Source organism: Drosophila rhopaloa, unplaced genomic scaffold, assembly GCF_018152115.1.
Source record: "Drosophila rhopaloa isolate 14029-0021.01 unplaced genomic scaffold, ASM1815211v1 contig_3, whole genome shotgun sequence".
NCBI lineage: Eukaryota > Metazoa > Arthropoda > Insecta > Diptera > Drosophilidae > Drosophila > Drosophila rhopaloa.
In genome coordinates this window covers 1,446,205-1,457,694 of record NW_025335123.1, presented here as the reverse complement: position 1 = coordinate 1,457,694, position 11,490 = coordinate 1,446,205, and the positions used below count along the sequence as shown (strand labels likewise).

General features: G+C 33.8%; 1 protein-coding gene across 3 annotated transcripts; it reads left to right on the top strand.

Annotated features, from left to right (window-relative positions):
- Positions 1-7,556: 7,556 nt before the first annotated feature.
- LOC108047605 (protein NipSnap) lies at positions 7,557-11,301 on the top strand. 3 transcript variants are annotated; one of them, XM_017127855.2, is made up of 6 exons: positions 7,557-7,691; positions 7,937-8,059; positions 9,850-10,029; positions 10,311-10,604; positions 10,665-10,807; positions 10,871-11,301. In XM_017127855.2, the coding sequence occupies exons 2-6, from the start codon at positions 8,004-8,006 to the stop codon at positions 11,017-11,019; spliced, it is 822 nt and encodes a 273-aa protein (XP_016983344.1). In that variant the 5' UTR covers positions 7,557-7,691; positions 7,937-8,003; the 3' UTR covers positions 11,020-11,301. The 3 variants fall into 3 exon arrangements, with proteins under 3 accessions (XP_016983344.1, XP_016983345.1, XP_016983346.1); XM_017127856.2 differs by having other exon boundaries at positions 7,563-7,691; positions 7,920-8,059; XM_017127857.2 differs by having other exon boundaries at positions 7,564-7,691; positions 7,966-8,059.
- Positions 11,302-11,490: the final 189 nt, after the last annotated feature.

The following is an 11,490-nucleotide window of genomic DNA, read 5'->3' as shown; positions in this document are numbered from 1 at the left end:
TTTTGTAGATCAAGTTGCTAAACAAAAACCACATACATATGTTTGTTGATAAAGGACAAGGTCAGCCCTGTTGAGTATAAATAGAGATGCAACTTGCAAACCCCGAGCATCCCGACTTGTGAAGAAAGTTTTTAGCAGTAGAAAGTCCTTCTTCCGATTCTTTGTGTTTTTATAAGTTGTTATTTTTATTTTGTACATATCTTGGAGCGAACTTGCAAACTAAAACCTCAAATATAATCAAAACAAAATACTAAATTTACAAAAAGTGTTTCAGCAGCATCTGTAAATACAATTTAAGTTTAGGTACCGGTAGAATGCAACATTCTTTCTTTATCATTTTATCATAACTCTTCTGGTGAGTAAGTAGTTGATTATCTAAAATTAAAGCTTGGCAAGAGAATACCGAATGATTTCGCTAAATTTGTTTAAAAACTGTCAGAAAAGCAAACAATTTTGATTAGAATTCAATAGCAAAACTGGATTTATAACTCCAAAGCAACTCAAAAGCAATTAATGCGTTTCCTAAAATATGTTGCTTTAAATGTATATTTATTAGAATAGGCGTTTAATATGTTTTTTAAAATTTTTAAAACCCCATCCAGACTTTAAAAAACACAGCAATTGTTTTCGGGTTGCTTTTTGGTAGCTTTAAATTAGTGACATCCAAACCCGTGATAGACTTTAAAAATTTTGAGAGACGATCAATAACGCATGGCAGACAGTGAAGCCCTGCTCTTGAAAGTGACTTTCCCTCGCCCAAATGCACCAGGATTTAAAGGCCAAATAGATGGTGAAATATTATCTCCACACTCGTAATCAAAACGTAATGTTTCAAAAATCAAAGACTTGGAAAAAGGACTTTTTAGTTTCTCAGTTTAGTTAAATAGCGTATAAAATGTGAATTTGTCAAAACACTTTCTAAGGAAAAGAAGTCAAAAAACTCGAGAATCTTAAAGGTACCATATTTTTTCTTAATGCATATGAGGCAAAAACCTCTAGGTCTTTAGTTATCCCTAGTTTCGCTTTGCCCAAAACTTTCTTTGATCAATCATTCGACTATTGGCAAGAACTCATGTACCAGTTAAATTGAAATAGGTATTCGGAATCCAACTAGTTATGATTTAATTGACTGTGCCAAGGTCGTGGGTCACTGCTAGTTTCTTTACCCCTAGATACAAGTTATGCAAGCTGTGGAAAGCTTTTGAGTAACTAAACACTAAAAAAATAATAAAATTGAAGAAAATTTATATTTTCGTTGTGTGTTATATTGTATGTATTACCATTTGACTTCGTATTTTTTTGTATATATATATCTATTTTTATATGAACATTTGTAATTTTTATAAATCGAGTACAGTAAAAACATTTTATACTTTTTATATGGGCTTACGTGAAAATACCTTGCGCTATATGAATGCTTACTTTAATTAAAAAAGAAAATGAAACACTAGAAACCAAGAGAGCATTTTTGTTTAATTTATACGAGTCCCCGATGAAACATAACCAGTTAATGTAAATATGTCATTTCCTTTGTCCCAGATTAAAGGCAAACACTTCTCAATATATGTTGTTTAATGGAAGTATGGTGGATTTAGGGGAAAACATACTTATAAGATAAGAAAATGGACGAAGCAACGGAATTCACTCTCTATTTGTCTTGTTAAGGAACATTTGTAATTTATGCAATCGTTTTTTTATTGCCTAGTCGAAAAATTAAATAATGTGGGAAATTCAAAGAAAGAGATGATTTTCAGCTTTTTGAAAAATGTATTCGAATATGTACCTACACATCCAACAGATGTGTGTATCTAAACCTACCACTGAAAACAGAAATTTAATGAAACATTTAAGTACCTTAACGAAGCTTCTAATTACAGCTACTGTGACCACGAACAAGAGTCGAATCAAGCCAAGCCAAAATAATTTTATCTCAATCGCACCTCCTCTTCCAAAGAAAAGGGTGCGACTTACGGATTACGGATCGCATTGGGCCTAGCTTTTGTATCTGATCATAGTAGCGCATAAGTACCTACAGACATACACACATACAGCAGACACCATTTGACATGCACACATTAAGTATTAGGCACTTTTTTTCTTAGATATATTAGAGCGTATTTAAATTACAGAAATTAAACAGAAACATAAACAGAAACAGAAATTTTGTACTTTTATATATATGATGAATATATATATATTCGTATACAAGTATACATATGAATGCCTCTAATGGTTCAACTCAACGGATTCTCAATGTATTTTTTGTATGTCTCAGAATAGCAGGCATGAAAATGAAAATGAAATGAAAATGAACACGAAACCAAGCAACAAACTTATATGCATAATGTTAGAAATTGTCTCACATGCCATATTCTATAAGTAAGCATATGGCACAAGTATAAGCCCCAAAGTGTATGCGTCTGCCAACCTATGTATCTTTACCTGAATCAAGGAGGGAAACGGAGAGATCGGATGGGAGGTGTTGTAGGAGAATACTGATTGCTTGCCTATGACCTATTCTATTGTGATTGTGATAACAATGTAAGGCACCGATACAGATACAGATTACAGATACAGATACAGATGCAGTACGGATAGGGTACGGAAACCGATGCAGAAACGGCAAAATAGTCATTGTCTATGTACAGAAGTGGGAAATTCAAATAAAGTATCCGCCTATCATCGATGTCCACCAACTTTAAATTTTAACTCGATCGAGATGAAAATGTATCCGACCGATCTAATAAGCAAAACGAACCATTATGGTAGATACACAAATATACAAACATATTTTACAATATGCAGTAAATAAACCACACCAACCAACATTTTAATACACACTTAAATCGCTGGTCCGAAAGAGATCAAGCCGATGTAGAAACAACTCACTAACTAAAGTAAAGAGCGACATTGGTATGTATTTAGCTACAAAGAGGACAACAAAAATATAAATAATAATACAGCTTTTTATACCTCAGATATGTTTCTATATGTATGTAAATGTACGAAGAGATATCTCACGCAATGCAAAGTAACAAGAAAACCAAATTCGAGTACGTTAAGCCCACTTGTCGTCGATAAGGTTCATAAGTACAGATATTTTGATAGGTAGTTAGATGAACAACTCATTTACGAATGTAACTTTTATATATTTTTTTAGGTAACTTGTTTAACTGATACGCGATTTCCAACATAAATCTAAATGTGCATTACCAACCACCAAGCGTGGCCCAGACTCTTAAATAGTATTTCCATAACTTGGTTAGTGGACAGCTCTGGATGTTAGCAAGAAAACATAGCATACATATATGTATAAAAAATTTATATATATGTCGTAATACAACTGAAAAAGAATCACCATATAAGCAACTGTACTTTGTATCATAAGTGTTATATTCTTTCCCAGTTATCGGGCTTACAACAAATTTATAAGATACAAGATATTTTCTCATGCGTGTCTAGATTTAACATATGTATATACATGTATGTCTTTATATTCCTAATTAACACCAAAAATGGATATGACAATTTATGTGATCTGAGTTCTACAGTTATGTATATGTATGTATCTTCTGTTAAATAAGGCATATGTACATATGTATGTATATAAAAACAACGTGAAATATAAGTGAAGGCTGAAGAGGCATAAAATTACTGCATATGTATGTACATACGTGTTGAATTTTAATCTTAAATTGAAATAAGTTATGTTACCGATCGATATATGTATGTATGTATGGCATTCATTTACCAGAAAATCAGATAGAGAAAGTAATTAAATTAATGCATATCAGTGATTACAATAACGATGTACATACATGCAAAACAATAAAAAATAATGTATATGTGTGACCACACTAACACACAATAAACGTGTATGTATATCTATTCTTAGTCCCAAAATATTCAATCAATTTAAAACCCTTTACGTGTGGACATAAGAATAGAGGTAAATATTATAAAATGTATGTACTATGTATAGTAACAAATATAACTTCCATATGAGTATTTTTCGTATTACCTTTAGTAGAATAAAGATTATCGTATGATTAAAACACATTGTTTAAACAAATAGTCAGTGATCTGTAAGAATCTGCTCCGATCGCCGATTCACCTCTTTAAGACAATTGGATATTGATAAAAAAGTTCGATGTTTTCTCCGCACTGTTGCATAAGTATTCAGCATTCTGAGAACAGATGTCCTTTAACGAGATTAGTATTCACAGCAAATGAAAGCTCAAAAATAGTACGTAGGTGCGTACCAAGGTAAAATAACTGACTTCTTTTTACCTTACCTATGTAAAAAAATAAACGAATACATTTTACCTTCCCCAGGCACGGATTTTGATTTAAACTGCGAATATGCTGCACGAGGTACTTGGGTATAGGAAAATTCTAAGCCTAACTATTTTTAAATATGTTAGACCAATATTAATATGTGGTTTTGTTATAAAAAAAAAACACATTGACGCTTTAGAAAACTAGTGACAATCGTACATTTATCACCATATAACGTCAGATATTAACTTTTTGTTTGGAAAAAGTATTATGTTTACACGTAAACAAGTGCAATACATTCAAAATAAATGTGTCAGAATAATTTGTTTTCAAGAAATTATGATTGGCCAGGAAACGATTAGAAATTAGTTAACATTCACCTACAGTCCTGGACAGATAAATTAAAACACGAATTTTACGTAATATTAAGAAGAAAAGTTTACTTTGTTTCGTTGGTGCATTATAATCTGAAGTCCATTGCCTTGATTATTTCGTCTTGTTAGAAAACAAATATTTCTCTCTTGACAATTTTCGAAAAACCAAAATCTATCCATTTTCACTTTAAAACAGAAAACAGAAAATGCACCCCAACACCCAACCCATGTAGCTGCAGTAGTATGGAAAATGATGTATTTTCTGTTAGCAGTTATAAGTGATATCACTGGTAAATCTGTAGTACTGTAAGTAATAACTTATCACTTATCACAAACTGTGTGAACTTTTTGGAATATTCAGTCACAACATTGTCGGCTTCTAAAGGGGCGACGATCACGCACAGATCTTGTGTATTCGTAAAATAAACAAGAAGATATTTTGGCAGCGGAACAACTTTAATCTTTCCAGGATGACTGAATTTTTAAGAGTTCATTAGAACTGAGAGTGCTACGGTCTTACCGTTTCGTTGACAAAGCTTAAATAAATTTAAACAAGAAAGAAAAGCTAACTTCGGGCGGAGCCGAAGATTATATACCCTTGCAGAATATTCTGTAAATTATATTCTCCAAAACTATTCATCAAAAATCCCAACTTCCTAACTTTAAAAACACCAAAGTTATGGCATTTCCAATCGTTCAGTTATATGGCGGCTATAGGATATAGTCGGCCGATCCTTATGAAATTTAGGTCGGTCGGATTGATTGGCCAAATATAAAACCCATAGAAAATCCCATCCTTCTAACTTTACAAACACCAAAGTTATGGCATTTCCGATCAATCAGTTAAATGGCAGCTATAGGATAGTCGGCCGATCCCGGCCGTTCCGACATATATACTGCGTGCAAAGGTAAGAAGGGTGTGTGCAAGTTTCAATTCGATAGCTTTAAAACTGAGAGACTAGTTTGCGTAGAAACAGACAGACGGACAGACGGACATGGCTATATCAACTCAGGAGGTGATCCTGATCAAGAATATATATACTTTATAGGGTCGAAGATGTCTCCTTCACTGCGTTGCACACTTTTGACCAAAATTATAATACCCTCTGCAAGGGTATAAAAATGCTTTAAACCTTTTCCCCGCCAAAAGGGTATTGCACACTTTTCGGCGCATTTTAATTTTCAGGCATTTTTTAGTCAACAGATTTAGTATAAAATTATGATACCGTTTAATTTTTTGTAGCATTTTTGTAATATATTGATGATTTTTCGTAAAAGTATTCGTGTACAAGTATTTTGCTTACTGTAACTCAAAATAACTAGAAGTAAATTAATTTTTGTTTTTGGTTCACTCAACATGTGTTTATAATTCTCAAATGATTCTGAATATAAAACAGGCATGAAGTTTTATATTTTATCTCGATTTTTGGTTAACCAATTTCTGACATCAAGGACTCATTTTACTGGAAAAAAACTTTCTTGAACTTGCTCTTACACGTTAAAGATATTGATCCCAACAATCGATGTCGACTATGCTATTGCCGGATGTTAGCGGAGAAAACAGGAGATTTTTTCTGCTTAAAAAATCCCTGTAAAATTATTAAATAACTTCCACGAGTATTTTAAGCTTTTAATCTCTTAGTTAAAACTATATCTTACGATGTGACCACCACAGCAGAATTTCAATGTCAATCGCTTCGTCACTAGCAGGTGTAAAATTTGAATTTACATGTCGGTCATCATAAGCGTGGTGGCTTGGAAGGTAACACTCCACAAGGCCGTAATTCTTACAAAGTTTTTTTTTTAAACATACTTTCAAAGTTCTAATAAGCTTATAGCCATTAATTATTTCGTGGTATTTAATAAATTAACATATGGGAAAAGTTTTTGTGGAACAGTCAGCATAGCATTGATGTCAGATGTTTCTGGATGATTGATGGTGGCTCGGTGGAAACAGGAGTTTAATATCTGCCAGACATCCCCTTTTTCCTGGAACTGCATTTATATAAACTTCGAATTACCGATATGTCGAAGTTTTAAAAGAAAGAGCTACATAGCTTGTTTTCAGTAATTTTTTTATAAACGGTTTACTCTTTTAAACTGTTATAAAAATAATTTTTCCTCATTTTTTTATTTCGTGCTATGGCAAAGTGGTTCAAAGCTTATCTGAACTTTTAAAAATGGCTTTCATCTATTCGGTATACAGATTGCTGCCTTGGGGAGCGTTAGCCTCCCAAAACCCTAGTTCTCTTTCCTCTACGCTTCTGGTTAACAGGAATTAAAATGGCTGATATGTTAGGGGTGGCACTGAAAAACCATGGGCTAAATATCGATCAAAAAAGTGAGGCTAGAAAGATTAGTCAACCATCTGAAAACTTTTTGGCAGGGCAAAACGTTATGGGACCATACAGAAAATGGGAATAGGACTTAAGATAAAAATTGGTTCAATTTAAAATCCAAATTTTAAGCAGCAAAAAATAACGCGCTATGCTTGGAGCACTGGGATACCATTAAAAAATAAATATATAATACATATTAGGTGATGTTATGTTTCTCTACTTAGTGCTATTAAAATTTTTTCAGAATTGCACACAACCGTGACCTTATGTATAGAAAAAGCGGTGAGTCCATGCTCATCACTGTAATGTCAAAAAAATATTATTCCACCATTGCTATTAGAGTGCTAAAGAATATTCCAATTTAAATTGATTTAGATTTTAAACAATCAGTATTCTTTAGTTTCTTCAGGTGATCGCATTATGTACTTTGCATCGACTACTTTAAGCGGCTGCGTGCAGAGACTAAAGGGAATACCCCAATCGATTTTCGATGTATCGAAAACATTTTAGACTTCAATGAATCGATTTCAGATCAGCTGAGCCATATCGTGTACTAAAATCTCGACAGTAACGTATACTCGATATATCGATACTATCGTGAGTGGTTAACTTATAGGCCGCATTATTTTGTTTTCTTTCAACTTTAACATTTCATTTCAATATTATTTTGTTTTTCAATAGTCCGGCAATAAGAAATAAAGTGAGTGCAAATGTGGATTATGCGTATTTTGCATTTCAATCGTGGGGATGGCAGTCACTTTGAAACGGGGTGGGGACTGGACAGAGCTAAATGACAACCCTCTATTCTATTATCAATGCTAACGACAATACCGGCGCACTTGTTAAAATGACTCTGACTTCACCTTGACTAAAGTACACTGCAATGGGGGACGGAAACTGGGAATGATAACAGTAACATCAGCAACAGTCACTGATTTCTTCCAGTTTTTACCTCGAAATCGCCGCCTGCTTAGCATATCACTGAATTCGGCAGATCCTACGTACATCGAAAATGTTGAAGCTACGTAACCTCTTGGCCGTCGGCAAAAGCAACAACAACGCTGTCCGGTAAGACAAACAACATGCATATAGCAAATACAAAACGCCCGCAGCTGTGTTTATGTACATATTCACCAGTGTTGAGGAGTACCTAGATATATGTACCTAGAAAAGTACCTTTGAAAATGGTTGGTGCTCCTTACCTAGGTATTTACTTTGAGTTTAAACTGAAACAGGCATTTGATATTAAATACTATACATTTTTTAATAATGGTTAATATATCAGAAATAAAATATACAAATACCGATTTACTTATTAATTGGTTATTTAAGCTAAAAAGATAAAAATGTAGTAGACATCGAAACGCCCAAGAATGACGGTATTTATTTCAAATTCTTTTTTATTATATATATTATTAATAAAAAACAGTTTAATTTGTGTCCTTCGTATTGTCCTTACCATTCATTTTTGCCAATAGCTTATACCTTGCCTAGGTACAAAAAGGAAGTATCTTTCCCAACACTGGTACTTATACACCTATTACTATGTATGCTAATTTCCAAAATGCCTATTTATATGTATGTATATGAAAATTCCGCAGGGTTTGTTTCAGCTGACGTTCTTGGACGGTTGTCGCGACGTCAGCAAAACGTACATATGCAAAATGAAATGCACATAAATATACTTTCAATAATTACACTGAGAATGAAAATCGAACTTTTTTTAAATTTCCACGATCAATTTTCCATTATATTTGAGTGCTCCTGGGTCAAAGTCTCATACAAAAATATTTTCCGTCGCTATCAGGTGCCGCAGTATAGCTAAGAATACGAAATTCCGATGCTTGCGACATTTTTAATTATGTGATCCATATACATACATACATACATATGTACATAAATGGAATTAGCATGAGGCTAACTCAAAACACCCACCACTGCATTTTTTATAAGTTAAAGGGCTATACAAAATGTATCTAATTGGTACATGTTAGGTAATTAAATGCCCTCTGTATTCTTAAATTTAAAGGATATTTTTGTTAAAACTCTAATAGCAATAGAATCACCACATTTTGCTATTATTTCCTGTTATATTTCTCCCATTTATAAAAGGTCATGACAATATGTTTACAAATTTATTTTTTGATTCATATTTTAAATAATAATACTTAAATAAGTTAATACTCAATACTTACCAAAGATGACTTTTTGTGTTTAATGCAATAACGGGTAGTCAAAAATATAAACCTAGGGTAAATTAAAAGAATACAGAACACAAAAAATTTCTTCAAAAATTGAAAGAAATTTCCATTTAAGAATAATTTTTTGAAGACATTTAACTCCGCAAACCTAGACAAAAGTTCAAACCGGGTACAATTTTTAAGCAAAAAAAAAAAATTATTTTGAATGAATAAAAGACATATTGAGAGTAAATTTCTCACTCTGGTAAACAAATCTAATGTCTTTTCAGAGATACTAAAAATACCTTGTTCAGCGGCAAGCAAAAATAATTCAGATTTCCAACAGAAATTGCATAATTTATTGTAAAATAGTTATATAGTTATCCCCATTTTCCAATTATTGAGTTAGATAAAGCGTAGTTTGATAAGCTACCTCCACACAAAGACATTTATATCTTCGATCTGAATGGGACAATAATTAAAAACGTTATCTATAAAAGAAAGACCGAGCTGGTCGTATGTCGGATTTAAATAATATTAAATATACTTTTAAAGTATTTTCATACACCTACGTATCCCAAAAAGATGTGCTTTTTGGAAGTTGCTTAACTTTATAAAAATAAGAATACCTGAAAAAATTCAAGAATATAAAAATAACTAATTCCTCAATACTTCCAGCGCCCTGTCCACCACTGGGACATGCAACGATTCAGAATCATGGATCTCAAAGCTGCTCGTTCGGAAAATAGAGCCAACCAAGGAGTCGCACAGTCGAATGCTGAGCGACAAGGAAATCATATATGCCTTACATACGCACAACGTCAGGCCCGATTCGATGAGCAACTATTTAAATAATTAGTGAGTGTCGATCCAGAAAGCATAAAAGTATAAAAGAAATATCAAATGCGAATTCGCGGCTTAATGCAACAGTGGTTGTAAGGACTCTTGCATACAAATTTAAAAATAAAATGTGTATGAACATGGGGTTAAAAGTCAATATACATCTTCATTCTTTCAAAAAATGCTAAAGGCGGCATAATTTAAATCAAGTTGTCTATGCTATACCATTTTAGGCGCGTATCTAGATAAGGGGCATCGACAAAACTTAAAGAAATAACTCTACCTTATTTATCCCATAGCAAAACTACTGTGGCTTTGATTAATGAGAAAAAGGCAAACCTCTCGTGCGACTTGGTGGCATCATGGACCGTGCAGGTGGGGGACATGGACCAATGCTTACACCTTTGGAAGTACACAGGAGGCTTTGAGAAAATAGACCAGGCCAAAGAAGACCTTTGGAACGATCCAGAGTACCTCAGCTTGATGCAGGAGCGTTCGAAGTTTTTGCGCTCCCGACATCTGCAATATCTCTTGGCTTTCAGCTACTGGCCGCAGATTGCCAGTCGTACCGGCAAGAACATTTACGAAATGCGGTAAGAGATGAGTATTCTGTGTGGAAATGTATCGCTTCATGTGTTACTTCGTGTCCTTAGCTCATACCGACTGACCCCTGGCACCATGATTGAGTGGGGAAACAACTGGGCCCGTGCCATTAACTATCGCAAGCACAACAACGAAGCTTTTGCCGGATTCTTTTCGCAGATCGGAAGACTGTACAACGTTCATCACATTTGGTGTAAGTAAACATTACCGTTTGTTGGTTAACGTATATTTACCTAATGTGTTCATCGTACAACAGGTTACAAATCTCTGCAAGACCGCAAGGAGACTAGGGAAGCAGCTTGGCGATCCCCCGGCTGGGATGAGTGTGTGGCCTACACGGTACCATTAATCCGCGACATGCACTGTCGCGTCCTTGCGCCAACCGAGTTCTCGCCCTCACAATAATAAGTGGGCAGCTCATTTTTCGCGATCTGAAGCTTACCAACGGCTTGATCGAATTCGCTGTGAAACACCGAGAACATAACTTCGCCTCTTTTCCTGTTGAATAGTTATTGTAAATAATGCCAGCTATATATGCAATCATTTAATTTTTTTTTTAGTATAATTAAGGTCAAAGTGGAAAATTGTTCCCTCATTTTTACAAGTCTCTATGTGTGTATCACCTACGACCTTTGAATTTAACAAAATCAATTTTGTTTTTAAAAAATAAAGCAATTATGAAACTATTGTATTATTGTTTTTCAAAGATATCGCTGCAAGTAAGTGTAATTATGAATACTCATTTGATAAATACGTAAAGTACTTTTGTCTCGAAGCTTAAACTAACGTTCTTTATGAAAATCGATAAACGACCTATGCAAATTTTTCATTCCGATGGGTGGTACTTCTAACCTTGATTGTACCTTAGTTGTTTCG